Source organism: Sebastes umbrosus, chromosome 16, assembly GCF_015220745.1.
Source record: "Sebastes umbrosus isolate fSebUmb1 chromosome 16, fSebUmb1.pri, whole genome shotgun sequence".
Lineage (NCBI taxonomy): Eukaryota > Metazoa > Chordata > Actinopteri > Perciformes > Sebastidae > Sebastes > Sebastes umbrosus.
Genome location: NC_051284.1, coordinates 18,585,750 through 18,610,382, shown reverse-complemented (window position 1 = coordinate 18,610,382; position 24,633 = coordinate 18,585,750). Strand labels below are relative to the sequence as shown.

The 24,633-nt window shown below is 42.7% G+C and overlaps 1 protein-coding gene across 1 annotated transcript in view; it reads right to left on the bottom strand.

Annotated features, from left to right (window-relative positions):
• Window positions 1-24,633, bottom strand: part of pacrg (PARK2 co-regulated) — a 147,612-nt gene that overhangs the window by 41,458 nt on the left and 81,521 nt on the right. The window contains exon 4 of the mRNA XM_037746597.1: window positions 23,044-23,193. Within this exon, the coding sequence (XP_037602525.1) occupies window positions 23,044-23,193 (150 nt within the window). The remainder of the gene's footprint in view (window positions 1-23,043; window positions 23,194-24,633) is intronic.

The window sequence follows — 24,633 nt, the reverse complement described above, 5'->3', positions numbered from 1 at the left end:
TTGTGTTGCTCATACGACTTGGGATTTTGTATTTGTCTCAATCAGGCCTATTCAGCAGGCAAGTGTCAGGCTGTCTTCCGCATAAGAGCCTTAATATAGGCTGCTACATCAAAGAGGTGACTAATCAGGCTGACGGAGAGAGGTGTCACACAGTGTCAATCCTTCAGGGCTGCTGCCTGTCTCTCAGGGAGCCCACTCCATCAGCTCTGACCTCAAATAGCACAGCACGTACACACAGCACGTGCACGTGCAGCAGCAAAAAACACAAGAACACATCAGGTATAGAGATATGCACACCCATACTAGCGCGAACATGTGCATGCATCCACCGTGCAGTTGTATATGCGTCTGATTATACATGCTTATATATGTACAGACGCACTGCATGCATACATGCTAACCCAGCGATACACATCTCGCTGGGAATCAATGTGAAGGATGACTCGGTTCAGTGATAGGCCTCTGCTGATGAGGGCTGGGAAAATGAGGTAAAAAATGGAAACTCATCTTGATGTATTTGGGTCAATTTCAAGTCCATGGCCGTTGCTTGGTCAGGCCTATTTCTAGCAGAAGCGGTGGCGGTAATTAATGGGTGATAATGGACACATTTAATTGGCTGTAATCTATCTGATGAAGTGAGGAGCCTCCATTCTTTTGAGGACAAAGGCCCGCTGGGAGGGCGGAAGAATCCGGCCTCATCTGTAATGCTGCAGGCACGCAGTACAGAGTGGACCATATATCTGCGTAACAATACCGCGACTCTGTGACGCTAAACAATTAAACCGCACGCAGTACAATTTAAGACAATGCAAATACGCATCATTCACGATGAGCGTGGCTGCATCTTCCCGCATGAACAAAGTGAAAATGCAACAAGCCGGGATGAAAAAAAACTGCTTAACATAAAACTCAATAAATCAGTTCAAGCAAGCAACGCGCTCTGTGCGCTCATGGCTGCTTGGTTCTGCCCGAGAGCTCACTATACAATCTAGATCCTCCATATGATAGAGACGAGAAAATGCAGTCTGCCAAGCTCTCCTCCCAGAAGAGGGGCAAACACTTATTTGCATTGAAATGAACTGTCTGAGATGTGTGTGTGCGTACGTGTGTGTGTGTGTTGTAACGATACAGCGCACTTGTGTGTTTTGTCAAGGGGGCGTTGTGTGTCGACCTGCATGGATCACTAGTGATGGGGTGACTCCTCAATCTCACCACCCTGTTCCCCAGCCTCGGGGGGGAGCAGCGTATCTGGCTGTACTTACACATAGTGTATGTTTTCTGTCCATTCCCAGAGCTGCTGCACTGCTTTCCCGTCCCCAGCTCGATCTACAGCGCTGGCAAGCATAGTAGATTCAATGCCATTGTAAATCAGCATGACATTTGAAAATTTGTTTTAGAATCTGTTATACAATTCACTTTGTAAGAAGTCACGTAGTGTGCAAAATTCATTTTAGCCATGTTGTTTATCAGGGAGACGCAACTCCCTGTTCTTTCATGTGTCCTACCATGGTTTAAGTGGCGTATAGTATTTGGCAACTAATAAAACAACACAAACACTGTAACGGGCTCAGTTTTAAAGATAGAGTGAAAATACTAAATACCCAAAAATCCATTGGTACCAAGTCATACTAGCTTGTCGGGAAGGACGCTAAATAACGCTCAAAACTTGCGCTAAATTTTGGCGAGGAAAAACTGTCATGGCCATTTTCAAAGGGGTCCTTTGACCTCTGACCTCAAGATATGTGAATGAAAATGGGTTCTATGCGTAACCAAGAGTCTCCTCTTTACAGACGTGCCCACTTTATGATTATCACATGCAGTTTGGGGCAAGTCATAGTCAAGTCAGCACACTGACAGCTGTTGTTGCCTGTTGGGCTTGAGTTCGCCATGTTATGATTTGAGCATTTTTTTTATGCTAAATGCAGTACCTGTGAGAGTTTCTGGACAATATTTGTTATTGTTTTGTGTTGTTAATTGATTTCCAATAATACATATATACATGCATTTGTATAAAGCAAGCAAATTTGCCCACTCCTATGTTGATAATACTTAGCAACTCTCCCTTTAAGGTACATTTTGAACATAAAAAAATGTGCGATTAATCACGATTAATCATGGACAATCATGTGATTAATCATGGTTAAATATTGTAATCAATTGACAGCCCTAGTGTGTACATATTATGATTAGAGAACACATTTCACCTCCATCGCTTTGATAGACAATTAGCTTCAAGTTCGCTAGACGGTCTAGTTCATAGGGCAAAGTCCTTGTGAGGTGTAGCCAAACAAGCCTCGATACTAAGGTGTATGTAAGCCTACATGTAGCCGTGTACAAGTAAGCCTAAATCTTGTAGGCTCAAGTTTTCCTGCAACATTAGTTTGGAGAGCAACAAACAATAGTCAATAGAGCCTGGCAGCAGATCAGCTATGGGGCATGGTTTCGATAATACCCACAACAAGAAAGACTGTGTTGTAATTTCAACTGACAAAGCCATTATTCCAAGATAATGCCTATTGAATCTTGCCAGTTTACACTGGAGCTAAGTACAATATCACTCTCTTGTTTACTCATTCACTATACTTCACTATACCTCTCTTGTTTACTCATTCACTATATATATAGTGAGTAGTGAATGAGACTTTAGACACTTATCAATCATCATCATTGTGCAGCACCACTGACTGGTGTTAGTGTTGCATAATTTACACATCTATCCATGCCAAGAACTGCATAGGCACTTTTCACAGCAGCCATTTGGACATGTCATTGAAAAGACAGGTGGAATTAATAACATTAACTATGGCCCGGTTCCATTTAAGTGGGCTAGAGCCCTGGTATTGTGCATGCTGGATCACTGGAATGGCTGTGACAGTAAATAGAACCATAGGACCATAATTAATTTTGTCAATTACGCCTGTGTTTACCCTGAAATGACATGTCAAAACGGCTGCTGTGAAAAGGGCCTCTTGTGAGATTTCTGGGAAAAAGTAGTGTCATTCTGTGATGACTACTACTACTTCATGTCTCGTTTTTTTAGGGTACTATATTGTGCATGATTTTGTGCACTTGGAGTTTGGACATTTAAATAAACTGGTGGAAAGTAGATGTAGTCCACATAGTAGCTAATAGGGATACAGTTTGAGCAGTAGTGGAGGAAGTACTAAGATCCTTTATTGAAGTAAAAGTACTATTACCACACTTTACTTAAGTAAAAGTATGTAAGTATAATCAGAAAAATGTACCTAAAGTTGTACTGCTATTGAGTAAATGTACTTACATACTTACATTCCACCACTGATCTTGAGTGAAGGGAGATTAGTGACTGGTTTTGTGAAGCTAGGCTTGCAGCAGTAGTGGTTGTTACACGGTGGTCGGGCACACACCCATTACATGACGTGCCCACCGTCCCCACCGTCCACACCATCCCCACCGTCGCTTTTTTTACGACGGCGGAGCGTCGGCGAAGCAACGCCGAGTGGAAACCTGCGGCCCCGTAGCAAAAGCTCGACGGAGAGGCCAGAAACACAGCCGCCCGACGGTAAAGATCAGAGTCAGCACGCTACACATATTGACCGTCATCTTTTCTTGTAAAAATGTCAGGTGTAATCGGTAACACCAGTGTTGTCACGAGTTTATTAACTAGTGGGAAAATGTCCTCACTGTCACATCCCTATAGTACACTAGAACCACGTATTTATTCATCATTACTCATCATACTGCAAGTAGCAGTAATATTAACATTAGAAATAAAATAGGGCAATGAAACAAGACCCTGAAAACCATACATAGAAACATGACTTCTTGCACAGGGAAATTATATCAGACAGTTCCATCAACAAAAGAGCATTTTTTTCCTCTATGTAGACATTTTTGGAAGCAAACGTAAGTATTAATTACTGAAATGGCCTTTCTATTCAGCCTGTATGATTTGGAATGAATCATCTGTATTGTCTAAGATGCTCTGAACTTTTGCCATGGCTCTCTTATTGTGCAGAAATTCAAGTAGGAGGCTTTCTTTATAATCATCCCCAGACTGATGCGGTCCCTCTTTGCTTGGTTACATCTCCAATTACCTTTCCACAAATACAGAACCACTGAGTGCTGTCGAACACAGCTTGGAGGGATCTTAGGGAACAGAGCGGTTCAATGCCAGAGGCTAACAAACTAAAAAAGAGCTGTTGGTTAGAGGTAGGCCTCGCAAAACATCAGTACAGCAGCATTCAAATATCAGGTAACTTTGTCATTGACACGAGGCATATACGTATTGTGTGTGTGTGTTGATGTCAACAGGATTCTGTGTGTCACATTGTTGTTGCTATGCAGAAGTGTGCAGACACCCTTAGTATGCTGAGGTCTTATTGGTGTAGTGGCTGAGCCCAGACTGACGTAAAGATTGAAAGGCCATTTCGTTACCACTCCATTATTCTGTCTGATTGCTCTCTTGTTAGCTGTTCTCTGTGGGAGGATTTGATTTTCCCTGAACAGACGCTGCTGAAAGACATGTCTGGCTGTTTTGACGTCATTTTCAGTCAGCACCAAGGCTGCTTTTTCCAATGTACAGTTAGCATAGGCTCAGCAAGATTACAGAGAATGCTATTCTCTATTGAGAGTTAATGCAAAGACAATTTGCTTGTTAAATGAGCCAAGATTCCCAAGTCACCATTTCACTGTTTCAGTCCTATCCACAAAGGCTCTGATCGGCTCAGTTGATTCTCCAACCTGGAAAACAGCCATTTGCCAGAGCGACACCAGATCTATTTGAATTGCTCGACAAAATTTGAGACGTGGGCGACGATTCAGAGGCTTGGAGCCGGGCTAAGTTGAGCCTCCTGTGCAAAGCATTATCTATGGATCACAGCACGTCTGCACTGAGTGCTCTTTATAGGTAATCAATAGGCGAGCTGGCTCATGATGGCTCTCACTCATTACAACTCTTTAATAAAAGCCCACCCTGCGGTGACTGCTGCTCTGGGTAGTATAAACACACACAAGGCCATATGGGGAAACCAAATCTCTGTTTACACACACAGGAAAAACACAAATTCACAAACACGGAGCGAACTTTACTCATTTATACCCCAAAAAGCGTTCTGAGATGTCCTGTTGGCGAGGACTCTTGAAGTATCTCTGGCTTGATCAATATCAGCTTTTTGAGGGGATGCTGGGTTGAAAATATCAGGAGACTCAAGTAAAGACACACACACTCTTAAATGCTCTAATCATTGTTCTGCGTCTTTCTTGGAGTCAAGAGAGTTGAACTCCAAATCGGGCGGTGTCGCATAACCTTCAGCGACCTATGGTTGAGGTGTGTGTATCCTCGTAGCTGTTTCCCAATCGCTCCAAAGCAGCTGTTGGCTCCATCTCTCCGCACATATGGAGTCAGGTGACGGAAGACTTCCTTTCAGTATTTTCCAGGGAGGGGTGGCTTCCCGCCAGAATATGGGGTCAATTTGTCACGTGCTGGGGCAGAGGTGTTCTGCTGCATGGGTCGGTTTTCCATGAACCACCCACCAGCTTGCCCTCATATGTTCGGGGAAAAACAGAAATAGAAAAGGAAGCAAGGAACTCTGCTGCTTCAACTATCACATACCGCAAAGCTCAACAAGCACAGAAGGTTTTAGCTTAAATTACACTGTAGCATCTGCTTCAATGTGGTAACAACGCACCGCACCCTACATGAAAACACAACAAACATTCACCATGTTATATGATTGTTTCTCCATATGTTATAGTAAAAACATTCATATAAGATCAATTCCAAGCAAACATTACAGACTGCTAACAATGAACGACAGAGAACCGTGTGCCTCGCGATACAGAAACCAGAGACAGTGTGTTATGATCTAAGCATCCTTAAGGTGCCAGCATCTGAGGTGAAGATGACCTTTCTCTGCCCAGAATAGCAGGGCTGTGGGGAACAAAAGCTGTGATGACAAACACACAGGAGAGATTGTGACCCCGCAGGGACCAACACACACATGCTCTGAACACATGCAAGCTCAGTTTCTGAGCTTGTGTACCTGCAAACACCAACACAGACATGTACAGTATCAAAAAGTCCATGAAAATCTTTATTTTTTCAAAGTGATTAAATTTAAATGGCTAAATAAGAAACAGTCAATGCTAAAGTTAAGAAAAATAACATCCTCATGTATTATCTATTAAAGGAATAATTTGACATTTTGAGGAATGTGCTTATTTGTTTTCTTGAAGAGAAGAAGATGAGAAGAATGATACCACACTCATGTAGCCCTAGCTAATGTTGGTGACGTATATTGTGCGAGACGAGAGATGTAGTTCACTGAGCGGTTTCACACAAAACTAAATGACACTACGACAAACTGAGCCTTTCTTGACTTGAGAAAATGATCTTTTACATTGACATACATCATATGTGTGATTCGTGGCGCAATTCAACCGGGATCAAAAAATGATTTGTCTCTCACCGTTGACTACCGTACATATTTTTTTTCAGAACTAAGGTCCCAATTGGAGACACCGTAAGGGGAGGGACTTCGCCTCTTTATTTCTTGACCAGGCACAGTGACTTCCGGGAGTCTTGTCTTCACCGTGAAGTTGGCAGGCAATCAGCGTTTCACTCCATGACGTGACTGCGTACACGATATCACCTTTATTTTTAACCGAGCCACAACCACTTCAAACCAGCGAGAAGAGCAAAGACAAAACAAAAACTGTTGGCAGAAAATTGTGTGTTATTGTAGGACCCCCTTATAGCAAGACATGGATATGCCAATCCTACTGGAACACGTCCACACACACTCGCCACCACCCTACACATCATGCTGAGTGACAAGCATATCGACCGCAAACAGAACTCCGATACACACAAAACGCTCAAAGAGAGGGTGTCTCATATTTCAGCGTTTGTGTTTCCTTCAGAGACAAACAGCAGGGAAAAATATGCGGCTGTGTTGGTCTGCATCCCGAGGCTGTCTGCAGGCAGTGTTGTTACCATTACGAATAATAAAGGGAAAAGGTGAGTCTGGTATCTTAAGCATTCTGATCCACAAAGCATCTATCTGGGAGAGATTCGACACTAGACAGTGGCAGGCCATCATTGCGGCTCTCTTCCGAGCGCAGAGCTGAGATTTCGGCATGTTTGACAAGGCCACTCAGGGGGGGCAGAAACCTAAATGATTCAGGCGTTCACCGCTTCGTTCCGTCTCCCTGTTGCCTCTGTGCGTAAAGAGAGACTTGAGAAGAACAGCAGGACATGCAGCGTATGAGGGAGAGAGATGAGGTGAGACAGTGAGTGAGAGCCACGGGGGAGCCTCCTCCATCCACACTGGCTAAATATTTGATGGGAGGAGGTGGCGGAGAGGAGTTGAGGTGAGAGGAGGAGAATCATGGGTGCATCTCCTTCGGGAGTGTGTAGTGTGTGTCCCAGGTGTGCAGGCGGGGGGGGGGGGGGGGGGGGGGGGGGGGGGGGGGGGGGGGCTGGGGGGTCAGGACATTACAAGAGTCTCCACAGTCCACCAGGTGAATTATTCATCTCGCTGAGGTCAACAGCAGAACAGCATTATGGGTGGCATGCAGCGGAGAACAAAGAGGGCAAGGCTTTTAGCACATAGGGGCAAAAAAACTGAAAACCAGTTATGTGGGAAAGAGAAAAAAGAACAGATAGGGAAAGAAAATAGAGAAAAAGTAGGAGAAGTGGAAGCAAGCGGGGATGATGAGAGATAATGTAAAAACTTTGGTTGGTATTGGAGGTTAGATGGAGTTAATTATGTGGCTGCTGCCTTATCAACAGCAGAAGAAGAAGAAGAACTGGAAAGGCTGGACAAACCACCACGGAAAGCATCCAATATCTGTGACCCTACAGTGTTTTGCTTATCATGAACATTTGTTTTCTTGTATTTGTGATCCGCAACATGGAAACAGCTTTTGTTAGAAACAGACACAAACAAAGAAAACAGCTGCAATTGAATGAAAAAAGGGCCTGTTTCATGTTTGACAATCAGCATTGACTGTGGTGTTTATACAGTTAGAGTACTGAACTTTATGTCACATCATACGTGTTAATCCTCCCGACTTTCCCGTTTTTCATTGCCCTCTCCCAGTTTTCTCCCAGGGTCACAATTCCCCCACAATTGTCCCGATTTTCACACCTTTGTTTCCTTTTAGTTGTCTCAAACAGTATCTGGCACTGTACAGCACGTATAAGCTCCACTGTTTCCACTCGGACGACAATAGACGCAGTGAAAAGCCGTGATGGCGTGGCGCAAACCATTGGAAGCAACGGGTTTCAGAGCACAGTGGTGCCGTTGTCACATTGTGTCTGAAAGGACCTTCAGTGAGTGAGAGATGGAGAGGGAAATGCAGAGTACTAAGAGAGAGAAATACTCAAGCAAGGCAAAAAAATGATTGACTCAATGAAAACTGATAAATATTAGTATATAATGCCAGAGATTTACACACGTTCACGCTAGAGGGTCAAATTATTCAGTTTTCTTTCCTGAGAATTAAAATAAAATTTAAAGTGCGCCCTTTTAACATAAAATAGTGTTGCAGTGTACTTATTATTTTGTTATTTTCATTCTTTAAAAGTCACCAAAATGCAGGAAACAAAGTCTCTGAAACTCTAATTTTTCTGGTGGAGGACCCCTAGACCCCCCACTTTGGTTTTGAAATCAACCTATTTTTGAGGTCTCAAGGTTGGCAAGTATCTGTCACATGGCAGCTAATTTAGACATTAGAAAAACAAGATTGTTTGTACTAATTGATTTAGCTTATTTTAAAAAAATATCTAATTACAAATGCTTTCAAAAACACCGTCATAATATAATCTGGCAATTCATCACAGTTGCACAGCTGCAATCTCAATGTCCCGTAGCATGTTACATGTTACAGGTTTGTACTAAGTTTGGAGGTCATCAGAAACATGAGAGCCTTGGAAAGACGTCAAGCAACAACCTATTTAATATGATCGCCAGTAGATCATAGCGGGCATATTCTACATACCACATGGTGGTGTGAAGTGGACATCATGTTTCTATTTCCTCTATCGACTTTGAAGGACACAGACGGTGTGTGTGTGTGTGTGTGTGTGTGTGTGTGTGTGTGTGTGTGTGTGCCCTTGCATGCGTGCCTGTGTGACAGAACAGATCCTAAGAGTAAATAAGACAGTACTGTGGGAATTTTCTCAATGTTTGCGCAGCAGTGACTGTGTGACCTAGTACACACACACACACACAGACACACACACACACACACACACAGGTCCTGATAGTGGTCTGCTATGGGCGACTGGTGTGGTACCAATATTATTTACAAATGAAGCTGCAATGAATTAATTATGCAAACAATGTACAACGTGCATTCTAAATTATAATACTGGGCACTGCCAGAAGCCTAATTAAATATTAATCTATTCTTTATTAAATGAATTTTAACCATTAGCAATGTTGCAGCACTGAAAAGTGTAAGTGCTCGAAGCATATTCTTTGCAGATAAAAAATGCAAGTGACTCCATTAATTTCTGAGCACATCGTCAGCTGGCAGCCTGCATGCAAACAACACTCTCAAGCTGCATTTGTTTGGTTGTTGCTGGTTTTGGAGCCGAACGGAATCAAGTTGTGTTCAGTCATACATTTCAGGGATTTGCCGTGTTTGTCATGCAGTGTTTCAGCACCAAATTGTGCGGCTTACAGCTGACTTGGCTCTTGTTGAGTTCTTTTTAAAAATGTGTCCATAAATCTGGGTCTTGAAGGCTGTAGCTTCAGGGCACCACCATTGTTTCTCAGGAAGTGAAGTTTGGTAAAAACAAGTTTTTATAGCGTATAACACTCAAAGACGCCATTGAGTGGCCAAGAGAGAGAACTTTAGGAGCAGGTGGTCAGTGAAAAATAGAGATTAGAAAACAGCCATGTGCCTTTGGCCAAGGTTATTCATTGAATAGCTGTTATTACTACAAACATTCCCAGTGACAAATATGGTATTTTATATACACCGATCAGCCATAACATTAAGAACACTGACAGGTGAAGTGAATAACAATGATTATCTCATTACAATAGCACCTGGCAGTGGGTGGGATATATTAGACAGCAAGTGAACATTTTGAACTTTGTGTTGGAAGCAGAATAAAATGGGCAAGCGTAAGGATGTGAGCGACTTTGACAAGGGCCAAATTGTGATGGCTAGACGTCAGAGCATCTCCAAAACTGCAGCTCTTGTGGGATGTTCCCGGTCTGCAGTGTACAGGACCTACCAAAAGTGGTCCAAGGAAGGAACAAGGGTCAGACCCAAGGCTCATTGATGCACATGGGGAGGGATTGTTTATGATAGGGACACAAAGCTTTAGGGCACAATGTACCAATATATAGGCAGACACTGAGACAATCTTAGACCCCATTTAAACTTCACTTCACTTCATGCGCCTTGGGTAGGTCAGATAGCTGATCAGATCTTAAAAAAGCTAAGTATCAATGCATCCAAGAAGTGTTTCAAGATAGACTGAAATCTGATTGATAAAAGGTGGTTTATGACCCATTTTAGTCAGATGTTGAAATGGCCAGTGTCTCCTCTGTTCTTGTGATAACGGCAGCTGAAGTTACACTAAAATTACACTGAAATTAGCCATGGTTCTCTATGTCATTAAAGCAACAAGGAAAACGACTCCAGTCATATGATGAAATACAACCTACACCGAGCCGCCATATCTGATCCCTGATCAGTTCAACCACAAAGCGATCTGTGTGGGTGAGAGAGCACTGATCTGTAGCGAACGAATGAATGAAAGAACGTGAATGAAATGAGTGAGTTAATGAATAGCAGTTAATTCATGTGTTTGTGTCAGGTTACAGATAGTTGTTACAGGGCTTCCAACTTTTCAGTTTAGTTTGGAGTGAGATAGTAAAATTACCTCTGATTTTAAATGGTCATAGTCAGGGTCATCCTGAACAATGACATTGAACATTTCAGAAGGAAGGAAAGGCTTTTATGAGAGTTTAAATATGAGGAAATGTTCAACGTGTTATAATGTAAAATGAGCTAACTTTCCCTTTAATTTTCTCCAAAATTGTACAGTAGAATAATGGTCATAGTCAGGATCATCCTGAACAAGATTACATTGCACATTTCAGCGAACCTCTGAAGGAAAACATTTATTTAATTTTATGAGAGTTTAAAAAATGTGTTAAAATATCATTTGAGCTGACTTTCACTGTACAGTACAGTGAAATTACTTGAAATTATACAATAAATGGCCATAGTAAGGGTCATCCTGAACAAGATTATATTGAACATTTCAGGAAACCTCTGAAGGAAAACATTTATTTAATTCTATGAGAGTTTAAATATGAAACATTTTCAATGTGTTACAATATAATTTGAGCTGACTTTCCCTGTACGGTAATGTACAGTGAAACTACTTCAAATGATGTGGTCATAGTCGGGGCATTTCGAGCAGAAATCCATTGCGCCTCTCAAACCTAATTTGTTTTATCAAAGTAGGACTTCTTTGCTGCCGGTTTTATTTGGTATATAAAATGTGAGAAACTATTGTTGAAATAGGAGTCTTTTGTTGTCCTTTTTGGTTGCTTCAAGTATCGGTACCGTAACAACACAAATAAGGGTGCATCAAAATCCAAGTGTCGGCTGGCTTGACCGGGTTTTCGCAAACACTGGCTCACTTGACAATAGCGTTTACGATGCTGCGGTCAGTGTCCTCCTTTCACACCACAACGTTATCAGTTCTAAATTTATTTTTCATTGTGTGAGAAAATGGATCTGTGGAGAGCGTGTGAAAAGTGTCAATTGTGTGAGTCTCACGGTGTGAGAGTTGGCAGCCCTGTTATTAGCTAGTGCAAGCTCAACTGTTATTAATGTAACTGCTTATTTAACTGTTTATATTTATTCTTCTTCTGTCATTTTTGACAGTTACCAAACAGCTCCTGGTGCATTACCACTTCCTTCTGGACTGGAGTAGATGTAGGCCGGGAAAACCAAGACGGACTGCAATCACATATGTGATCTGGCCAACAGAGACACGTATATGTGGCTATGTGTAAATGAGAATGTCTTAAATCGCATCCAGATTTTATCAAGACGTAAGACATTACAAATGGCAAGCATTACTTTAGGCTCATGTGATCTTGTGAGGAGACGAGAGGTGAGATGATGTGTTGCTGTACTGTAGAGAAGAGAATATGGGGATGTTTATCTGGCTTGTTCTGGTTATTCGCCTGAAGGCCACTGAGTATCTCTGACTGAACGTCTGGTAAAAACATGAAAGCCTTTATTCTCCGTGACCCCTAGTCCTTCTCCTACTAGTGGGTGGTCGAACATAATAAGGTAACATCTGGTTGAGAGGATTGGTTTTCATTTGCTATGTATACGCAGAAGGAAAAAACATCCACACACATACTAAAAGACCCTGTTACTCTGAGACAAGACATTGTGTTCCTTGGATAATGTCCTGGGTTCAAACAGCAGAGTGAATAAAAGTAAAGCACGCTTAGTGGTATTATTTCACCACTTAATTAAGTTTCAAAAGTAAAAGGATAAGAATAGCAACGACAAAGAGAATTCTCTGTACTACTCCTGTGGCTGAATGTGCCCACATATGCAGTTTAGCAATTTGGTATGGTCAACATGACCCTTCTTCTACCGTAATTATTTTGCTCCGTAGTTCTGCTTATAAAACACTAACCGTTGATCCATGTTGCTGACCTGAATATTAGATCTATGATTAGCCTTTACGACTAACGGGGGCTCTACAAATTGTTAATGCATGTATAACATGATAGGGATGACTAGTTATGAATGGAAGGAATACAATACTACCTATAAACACGACTAATAAAGTTGTTTCGTTTGCCCATTGAGATTTGCCCGCTGTTGTGACTTATTTATGAAACAATGTTACTTCCTTTAATTGAAAAGTGGGATCATATTGTCTTTGGACTTAATAAATAATAGGGAAATTGTAACTTAAACACCACCCGTTCGTTTTAGTTTAATGGCAGCAATCATTTCCTGTATCAGTCTTCCTCGTCAAATAATGGATATCACATTTTGTGCTAAACTCTCTATGCTCATATTTTGCGATGGCAAGGGGAATATGAGCCGTGGAGCCAGATGGAAACATTAAAGATGGGAGCCAGCTAAAAACTGTTGTCTGGACGTTGGACAAGACTCGGCTGGGATAAACCTTATGGAGGTTTGTGTGAGTAGGAGGGGAAACGTTGCATTGAGGGCGTTTAGGGGGTTCTTGAGAAATCGTGTGCATTACAATGTTAGAATAGGGTTCAATTACATCCATTAGAGATAGTGAGGACTGTGACTGGCGCATGCCTGTGTAAGAATGGAGGAGATAAGGTTTCCTCTGTCAGGGAAACGTGCTGAGGGGGGGAAGTAATGTGGGGGTGGGGGGTGTCTCTAAAGATGTAGACAGACAGGAGACAGACCCCAAAAATGACAGGTGTGGAGGCATTATGTCTCACACGCCTTTGCAAAGTAATTCCCAAACCTGGTGCAATCATATTTAGAGGAGTCCATATTCTCTTTACATTTATTCATTTTCATAATATATGTAAATGCAGCTCAGCAGTCCATTAAGGAGTCCAAGATCTAGCTGTCATCCCCAGATTACATCAAATAAAATAAAAAATATTCTGCTGTTAGTTATTTTACTTTTCTGTTTTCTTCAGTGTACTTATGTTTCTGCCCACATCTGACAAGCAGAGGGAAGTAGGACTGTATCCTGACACTGCTAATAAGAATCTATTTTGTTTCTATTGTTTACTTTGTGTGTCCTTGTCTGGGACAACAAGTTAGGGAGACTGAAATGCTATCTGTGATTTGTTTTGTGAAATTGTGCCCTCTTTTTTTCCACTTTCAAGTGGCGGGCCGCGTTCGTGAAGGTGTGGCTGTTTATAAAAGCTGACAGGCAACCTGGCGCAGGGTGCGAATGCTGATCCAAAGCGGGCTGGACAAATGTGTGCACACACACCGGCATTCTGTCGCTGGCTGCCCGCGGAGATGTCAAACACAATGATGTGGTGAGAGGCTGCAGGAGAGCTCGCTGCTCGCCACTATAGGAAGTCATGACACACGCACAAAGGCACGCGCAAGGACATTCATACACAAGAATACACGTTACATCAAGAATTATTCATGGAATAACGACAACGCTGCCCCGTCAACCCGATCCACGTTCGGACTGGAATGATCACCTGTCTTTAGAAAACACAGCTAATGTTCGCACTATTCATCTCACTCTATTGTCTAATTTCGACAACTCGATAATTGTGTTACACATGTCAGGCCCCCGGAGCCTGGACAATCCCGCGAATCGTTTCAAAGTGCCCCAAATTCATTAATTACAGAGTGTGTTAATCTCATTGAGATGGGAGGAAAAGGACCCTCATAACTCATCCAATTAGGTAATTGAGTGCTACTTGGATTAGAGGGAATGAAAGGACGAGCCCCGCCGAGATTGAGGACTTCTGGTCCTACAGTAAGAATACATACATGGTCGTCCACAGATTACAAGTGAGTATGTGCTAAACCAGATCCTATCCATTCAAAAGCTCAACATTCACTTAGAGGCTTTCTCTAACTGCTTACCTCTAGTCCACCCATTTCCAAGGTTTAGGCAATGGGATTGAGCACACATGAAGACAGGTAAACTAGCCCTTTAAGGTGATCAAGCATGTGACTGTTTGCATGTGTGGATTTGTGACTTAAGACTGCATTCACACCATGCGGCAGTGTGGCGAAAACACAAGTCCTCCCATTTATTTTGAACAATTTTTGAACACAAGCAATTACCCCAACTGCCTAGGAGTTTGTGCAACAGCTGACTACATGGATGCTTGTTGGAGCAATTCAGTGGGGAATTTGGTAGTGGGTTTCCTGCAACAAGCTCCAGCACAAGGAAAAGTCCTGCCATGTTTTCTTGTCCAGCTGCTGTGAAATGAATGAAGCTGCCTTCAAGTGCGGTTGGAAATGTCAAGATCATGAAAATGCTCTGACGGAAAACAATAATTGTGAAATATAAAGACTACTGGTGCTACATTGGGGGGTAAACTTGTCACAACATGACGTCACACAAACGGGTCATGTAAGTGACACTTCCACACCGGCGTATAACCCTGTGGTGAATTGCCGCACCGCCGAATCTGGTGTGAATACAGCCCTATACTACTACAGTTAGCTGTAGTATGGAGCCCACACTGTTTCTCCTATGTAGGGAGCTTAATGGGGCGTTCACACTGGATGTGTTTTTAGCAATGGAAGAAAACTTTTTTCTACTTGAATTGGTTCCAATAGGTTTGAAGTGTGTTGCATGTAGTTTACATGTTTATTCACATGGCGGGCTCCAAGTGTCTCGGGTTCAAAGTTCAACTCAAGCAAGCTATGTCACAGGGCCTTTCTCTAGTGTCCAATCAGCATCAGCAATGAGCTGAACTGAACAAGAACAAACACACTGAAGGAAATGCTAGTATATGTTACTGCTGACAACCCATACCAATCTGATCTAACGGATATCCTGTGTGATCGCTGCGTAAGATTCCAGTATAATTGTTACAAAATTACATTTGGAGGGTTCGCAAAAAGGCTGTCAGTGCTATCAGTGCCAAACTTACTGTAAATTAAGGTCTGTTTGTTTAATCATGCCAGATGGAGAGGCATGCTGAATGACGATGACGTTATAAGGAAGTGATATAACCAGAAATGAAGCAATAACACAACATTATTTACCAGTAAGCAGTGACTTGGGGAGAGGTTTAGCTGGCCTCTGCACACTGCAGCTATCGACGTGGTGCTTTGTTTAAGTCGCAGACTGCCTTTGCGAAGACGCCAAATTCTATTTCACTTTAAGTAGACTGCCTGCCTCAGGGCTCTGTGCCATTTAACGAGTGGATCCCGTAATCCCCCTAAGTGCTTCACGTTGCAAAAGGCACTATGTATAAATTAATGAACAAATCAACAAACACAAAGCCAAATTCTTACTGAGGCGCTCCTCTCAAGCAATTAGTAAAAGTATATTATCTAACCTGATGGGACAAACAGAGGCACAGATACGTTCAAGCTGAAAAGGCAAAGTCAAACGTGTCCATCACGGGCTGCCAAGTAAAAAGTTTGAGCGGGTCAATCATAGACGAAGAGTGTGATGTTTGTATCTGTTGAGTGTGTGTGTGTGTGTGTGTGTTTTGTTGAACAGTCTGCCTGTCTGCCTGCAGAGCAGCCCAGATTATGCATGAATCAGGCTGCTTATCAGCTGACCTTTAAATTGGAGCCGCGGAGCGACTGCAGGCCCAAGGGCTGACGCTCACTCCTGATTGGCTGCTCCGCCTCAGACCTGCTGACAATAGAAATTAACAGAGCCAGGTGGGCATATCCGCAGGCGGAAGAAGTAGAAGAGTGGAGGGAGAGATGGGGGACTGCATTAATACAAAAATATATTTCCACTATTTTCCTCATTTTCGTCCTTTCTTAAGCTTCAGGAGAGAAGGAAAAAAAGTCATTATGTGCTGTGAAGCATGCTAACGGTGGCGCAGGTAAGAACAGACGAGCTCGGTATTACCTGGATTTCATCTCTCGCTCGCACACGGTATCTTTCCTTCTATTTCTCTCTCTTTTCTCCCGCCGTTTCCCCCGCTCTTTACGTATTTTAATGGCGGAGGGGTCTTGGCAGGCTGTGATTGCTTGATAGATAGATATCTCCCGTTGGAGAGGGGTACATGGAAGAGGAGACGGTGGGGGCTGAGGATGAGGTGTGTGTTCCGTCGTCCGTAGGGACAAGGAGCTCTGTGTGTCTGTGGAGGATGATGGATTACATGGGGGGCTACGGTGTTTATGTGTGTGTATGTATGTGTGGTCCCCTCCGTTGTGTCGCTATGTACACAGTGAAAGCATGGCAGTGAATTAATTTTCACAACGGCAGCTGCAGAAGGTCATTAAATAAAACAAATGTTTGTGAATGGGAATCCCCAGGAATTAACTTCAACCACCATATACGCAACAGTGCGGCGTTCTGGCAGTAAACGGGAGCATTACGTCGTATTGTGGACAAGAGCACAGGTGGCTGAGTACACTGGCATACGCTTGGCCTTCTGTCAGATTAAAATGAGTTGAGAAAAAAATCGCTTTGGATTAGATTCGCCTGTGTGTGTGTGTGTGTGTGTGTGTGTTCATAACGGCCATTTCATATGTGACAGTTACATGTACATTATCTCCATCCACAGTTGATGAAAACGTCCTTGTCTCCTTGTTGCTGACTGTCCTTCTGTCAGGGGGCGCAAGGGGTTACGAGGTCAGCCGGCTCTTCCTGTTTATTTCCATCCCAACGATCAGCTTGGGCTGTAACTGATCCAACGTATTCATAGAGACGTCCAACATGAGTGTGCGTGTGTGTGTGTGTGTGTCATGTGATACACAGATAAAGCACGCCTACGGGGGGAAAACAGAGTGGCCAGCCACAGCACTGCATCTGTCACCAACACAAAAACCACACCAGTCGCCCAGGCACAGAAGACAGAGAGCCACTATCACAACCTCTGGGTGTGTGTGTGTGTGTGTGTGTGTGTGTGTGTGTGTGTGTTCGTGTGTGTGTGTGTGTGTGGTAGCCTCAGCAAGGCATGTGGGTGAGACCTTATCATTGCTGGACACATTCCTAGCAGCAAGATAAAAGAGGCCAAATGAACCAGATCACCGCAGCGTGTGTGAGCAATATGTATGAGCGTGTGAATGCGTGTTTTAGTGTGTGTGTGTGTGTGTGTGTGTGAGAGAGAGAGAGAGAGAGAGAGAGAGAGAGAGAGAGTTTGTCAGTGATGAATAGGAGTTTAAGGACCTACACCTTACAGATAAGCGGAGAAAATCATCTGGACAACAACAACAATGCTACAATGCAGGCTGAAATAAATAGCAGAAGAACATCAACTACATTCAGACACAATGCAGAGCGATGTAGAGGCTGACGATGTCATGAATAACATCCCCTCCTGTAGTCTATGACCATTTATGTTTTACCTGTGTAGTCTATGAAATAGTGAGGCTGAATGAATAAAGCTGCTCTGGAACTACATCGTTTATCAGTGAGCTGTGTTTCAAGCTATTCTCAGCGTGTACTGGTAACTGTGTGGCGTGGCCTCGTATACTAATAGTGTACGATATCAGGTCAAAACTGAAGCAATAAAAAAAATATATTTAATATTTGTAAATGTATGGCATTTAATGTTTTTTTTTCCATTTCAAGCTTAATATTAAATGAGGGGGAAAAAAATCAATACAGTATAATATCACGGTATTTTGTGTGACAATATTGTATCGATACACGGACGCTAAGTATCAATCTTTTTTGTTATATAATCTATTTACCTCTTAACAATCCGACGGCCGCTATTCTGTCTTTCAGAGGTTGTAGCGGGCTCAGTTGTAAAGCTATAGTGGAGATACTGGTATCATAAGAAACTAGAAAAACCTAAGGAATATTCATGTCATGTAAGCTTGTCTTGAAAAATGCAAAATAACGCTCCAAAGTTACGCTACATTTTGGTGAGGAAAAAATGGCATGGCCATTTTCAAAAGGGTCTCTTGACCTCCGACCTCCAGATATGTGAATGAAAACTCTGAGATGAACAGAGTGAAAACTGTATCTTATTAGATAAGATAGATGTTGACAAACTGCATATTTTGCAGTTGAAAAAAGGTAATAAATCTCAATATATCGCAATATATATCATCGCAATACTCAGCATATCACAAAATGTTTAAAAATAATCATATTGTGACTTCAGTATTGTGATAATATCGTATCGTTGGGCCTCTGGTGATTCAAACCCCTACTGTACTTAATCTATTTAAAAATGTTTTGGATGTCTCTTTTTACTATAATCTTTGATAAAGTCTAATGTTCAGCTATAAAATGTCTTTACTCAGATATATCTTTAATCACAAAATGTTTAAGATATAGAAGAAAAAAAATATTGGCTGATACTATAGCATCATCAGATTTTAATTATTCTCACAAAATGATATCAAGACTAGGGGTGCATTAATTTGGCTTTTTTTTTATCAATTCTGATACCTCAACTTAGGATATCAGATACAGAGTACCAGTGTTGTCTTTTTACCAAATTAAAGTATGTATACCTCACTGCATGGAACTCTATATGATCAGTTTTATGTAAAGTAATGATTACGTACCTGGCACACTGAGTCCGATGCATTTTATTATTCTATTTGTTGCAAAAACTTGCAGTACAAGACAAAACTGAATTAATTACGTGGGTGGAATGGATAGCGCTAGTCCCAAACGGAGCTAATGAATGAATGACATTAGCAAGAAGCTATCGTTTAGCTGCCTAGAGCACAATCACTACTGTCCTTTGTTTTAAGACCATCCCCGATTTCAAGCTGTTCTGCGATCACCTGACACAATCTATCTTAATATTCCTCATCTCTGTATTATTTTATTTCTTTATCGTAAAGTGCTTTGTGCTGGGAGACGGAGTAAATGTTTATCATGCCATTTTGGATGATGATGTTTGCAGGAATGGTGGCTCTGAGGGGTCAAACAACCCTCTTTTGCCTTTTGACGTATGAGAAAATCAAGCCTGATCCGAAACTTTAATGATGGAGGAAAGTTTCGGAAGTTGTTTTTATATTTAAACGTGCAACAATTTTGGATGAAAAATACGGACTTGGTGTGCAAAGGCCTTAATAGCGGAAACACTGAATTTTATAACGACAATGAAGAAAAAATCTGCGCACATTCGCTATTCCTAGAATATTTTCTCTGTGTACTTTACTCCACAAACTCTCTCTCTCTCTCTCTTCCTCAGATGACGTACAGTAGATGAGTCCCCGTCCTTTCGAGCTCAGAAGAGGAATTTGCTGGATGAGGGAGCACATCTCTCCTTCATAAGGAACGTTGTTGCATTTCATTAGGGATAAGATTCATCACAGCAAGCAAACAAGAGAGCCGTGTAAATCGCATTGGAGAGATTCCTACACTATCCTCAACATTGTCTCTCACACACACACACACACACACACACACATAACCACACACACTAACACAGCTGATATGCAAAAGGCACAAAGCAAACAAAAGCTGAGAGTGCTGATTCAGGAGACAAAGGGGTACATCAAGGACGGTGATACTATGTGATTGCTCATTATTGTGCGCTTCAAAATGACGCATTACTGTGTCAGCGGTAAGAATGGCAACCGGCTGCCGGGTAGTTAAACAGCAACATTTTTCTCTCTCATTGAACAATGGAGCTGTTTCTTCTTCAGAGGCCTGGATCCCAGAGAGGCTGAGCATGCGGGGCGTTGAGCGTGCTCTCCTGGTCAGAGGTCCAGTGCTCTGTCTGAGTGAAGGGACACCCGAGGGCCCATTTTGGAGATGGCTGTAAAGCTCCGGCTCTGACCCTGGAAAAATGGCCCAGATAAGGCCTGTATACAGACCAATTTAACAGGTCACAACCCTGTCTCAGAGTGGGAGCGACACAGCGGGAGTGTGTGAACACAGCCTGGGGGATCTGTCCCATGATGAGATACTGGTGATATCTGAGTGGAGCCCCGACGCTGCAGCAGTGGCTGTCAGCCTATTGATTCACAGCTAGAACAACTGGGGAGACAGGGACAAAGGCAGGTTTTGTAGCTGGGACAGTGTGTGATTATATATATGTGTGTGTCTGTGCGTATATGTGAGTGTAGTGGACGTCTAGTAGAGCATGATGTGCCCGAGGCTGTCAGACCTAAACAACAGTGAACAGAGAGACTCGGAGACAGAAAGCAGGGGCCTTCACCCACACTGGAGTCAACAGCTGCATATGAGACACAACACATCTATTCATGACAGATGCACACAAATGCAGACACACACACACACACTTGGCACACACTGGACAGTGGCCTGTTTGTGGCTCAGGAGATAAGAGGGATGCCATGCGAGCTCTGTGAGTTACAGTGTGGGAGAACCAAAGAGAGGGAGATGTTACCACACACTACTAGACAGTCCTCTGTGTCTTCTAGTGTATTAAATACAATGATCGCGCCTGTCTGCCGGAGGCAGCACGCTGGCTCTGGTTGAGACAGCCGACTGAGCGTGGGATGGAGCTGGAGGTGTATATAAGCGATATATTAGATAATAGATGGACTTCAATGAACGCTTTGATATCGATATAAACAAGCCACATAAAACAGAAGATGAGACGGAGACAAAGGCACACAGGGAGAGAAAGAGCGTGAGAGAACAACAACCCTGAAATATTTGCGTATTAGAGAGAAAGAACACAGAGTTCTGATTCACAGAGAGTTCGGTCCCCAAAAGGGAAGTGTATATGCTCTGTTTTTGAAGTCGTATCTTTGTGTGTTAGCAGGGAGTGGGTGGTGCAGTACATGAATTGACGGCTTATCTAACAGTAAAGGTCCAGAAGGAAAAGGAAGAAAATAATAACACTGGAAATCTGTCTATCTATCTATTAGGGGTGTGAGAAAATATAGAAAAAATCGAATATTGCGATGTTATATTTTGTGATACTGTGTTGATTCTCAAAAACACTGAATCAATTTTTAATTAATAGTTTATATGTAAAGCTTAACTCAGTCGATACTTTATTGAATTTGCAAAGATATGCGTCCTCTCAGTGTATGTGCCCTCTCAAAGTAGTGCTTTGAAGTCGGATTTTACAGGTACTGTGATAACTGCAAATCGTAACCCCTGCCCTTGTATCATGATACTGTACGTATCGTATCGCTAGATACTTGCCAATACACAGCCCTACTATCTATCTATGAACTTCTGTTCTAACTTAAATATACATACTTGTATACTTTACTTTGGTTGAACTTTCTGTATCAGGCTCAACTCAACCCAAACTTTAAAGAGAGAGAAACTCTCCTGTATGCCTATAAAGTGCTGAACAGGAAGCGCCGTCGTTGTTTAGCCGATTGGGTCCTGTGCTTTGGCAGCTGTATGGACCCCTCTCCGGCCCAGACTGGTCTCTCTGCGAGAGGTCAATACCGGGGACGTCTGCCAGGTGAGAGGTTGGCTCGGGTTTAATCGACGCCCGCCAGAGGAGGATAGACAAGCGGCCAGGCAGGTAGACAGGCCGGCACGGTAACTACCAGGCAGAGATAAAACTATTCCTGGTGGGGTTCACCGGCCAACTGCTGAGCCTGCGCTGTGGCGGAGAAACTCACGCTTCAAAACGGTTTAGGGGATTGATTTGACAGCTAATTTACAGAGGAGATTTGCATATGGCCATGCGCTAATAAGGCAGGCTTTTCTTTTCCGTCCTTTGTCTTTCACCGCTATCTCTTTCGCCTTCCTTTTCTTAGACCTCAGCAAATAGTAGCAGATAATGTAAGCGAATTAAAGAGACAAGAGATTCAAATTGGATATTGATTAAGAGACTAAAGCCTTGTGTTTTCTCCTGTTAAAGCCTGTGTTTAAATGATTGATTCACAATGTCACTCTCCACATCCTACTGACTGTGTGGCGAGCTGTGTTCGGGATCGCTTGTGTCTCTAAATCCTCCAATGGGGCCCACATCATGTCACGCCATGCTAAGTGCTTTGACACAGCCACACAAAGAGGCCTGCCTATCCGATGCCAATCTCCCCAGGTCTCGGTGTCACCCAGGTGGAGGCTTTCAGAGAGAGCAAGGACAAAGTCTCCTCCTCAACAGCGGCAGCACAATGCAGCCCTGACTGACAGCAGAAAGGACAAAATGGAGCGTCTCTGTCAAGTGGATGTTAAAGTGGTGGGAGGAAAACAAAAAAAGGATTCAGGGGCAGGCACATACATTGGATCCACAGAGGAAACAATAGGTCGAAAACAGGATGCTTTCTGCCTGGAAGTCACACGACTCACAGTCTTAACACATGAATACTTATCACTTACCAGCTCGTAAACGTTTGCCGACGTAGTAGCAGGAAAACTGATTTATAACACAAAGGGACGTGCTTACACAGTGACTGCTCCACAAAAAGCGCAGAGCCTCGTCATGCCGACACGCCGTCTATCCATGAATTAGCACTCAACCATTTGGAACTCACGGTTCGAGTTCTTGAAGATGTTGAGGATGGGGAGGATCTGCCTGTAGTAGGGCACCAGAGCCTCTCCCACCATGTCGCCGGACATCACCAGTTGCTGCATGGCTTTCAGGGTGGTGCAGATCACCAGGCGGTTCCTCGTGTTCAGGGCATCTAGAGGGCGAGACAGATGGCAAAGGTCAGCTAGAGGTCAAGAAAAAAGGGGCTGCAAGGGACGAACGGTCAGTCAGTTTTTTGGATCTGATTTACAGGTTGTTTGTTCAGGCAGGTGGAGGTACAGTGACTCTGACAGGTGCAATTATATGGTACAGAAGAGTGGGCTTAGCATACACACACGCAGTGAAATTACACATAAATCTTAACCCCCACACACTCCCTCTTCCCCTTGAAAGCATTTCCTTTATAGCTGGGCTTTGATTTAGGCTGGCTTGTCTGCAATCAGTGATTTCAAATGCACTGGGGAGGTAGGAGTAAGTGAGAGCCAATCACTGGGCTATTTGGCCTACAGCTGCACTTAACTCCATCTCCCACTGATAGAGAGAACAAAAGGGAATGATGGCGGGAGAGATGGAGGGCTGGAGAGATCAAGAGAGACAAATTCAGAGAGAAAGAGGGAAGGGGGAAAAAACAACAAAAGACAAAATGTCAGAGAGAGAGATGAAGAGATGTGGCAGGCGGAAGGCAAAGGGTTAGAAAATAACTGTGATTAGCAACTAAGACTGACATATTTTTCCAGTCCTTTACGCTTGTTTTATTTGTGATTTTTAAAGTTTTTTCTTTTTTTCTATGTGAGCTTCTGCCTGAGTGATGGTAATTCCCTGTGCAGACTGTCAGCATAACCCAAGTTAGAAAAACAGACCTGAGCTATTTATCTTTATGAATCCTTAAACTGTCAATTGATGCCTACTTTCACAAAAAGAGGATGTAATGGCATCACAGCGCCTATTTTGCCAGTGAGCACCTACAACAATGAAAATGAAAGACATGAAATAAACAGTCAAAACAAAGAAAACAGCATGTGAGCAGAAACACTGAGAGCTTGTGGTTGACGTAGAGATGTGTTAGTATGTGTGAGAGAGAGAGACTTAGAAAAGGAGAGAAAAAGAGAATAAGAGATAGTTGTTGTGGAAAGCCAGCTCTGAAAACTGAAAAACTAAACACTAACTGAATCATTTGAATCTGGCAAAAGACAAGAAAATGATCAACAAAAGTATTTAAAGCAAGTATTTTTCTTTTTTTTAGTCTTGAGGAGAAAAAACAAATGTACTGAGTATCTGCACTGTCTCCCAGATCAGACTGTTTTCATAAACCTTTCATAAGTACACCTACGAAAAGTAATGCGCCATAATTCGTATATATCCCACAAAATCAATTTGTATGTAATTTTGTATGAAACGTTGATTTATTTGTAACGTAACTTCCGTATTTAAGTGACGCCACTTCCAGTGTTATTTTAACCAAAACCACGATCTTTTCCTAAACCAAACCAAGTACTTTTGCTGCCTAAACTTAACCAAGTTGTTTCCTGTGAAGATGGAAGTTTATTTTGAAAGGACTGTATGCATGTAACGAACGGAAATTGACACGTTGCTG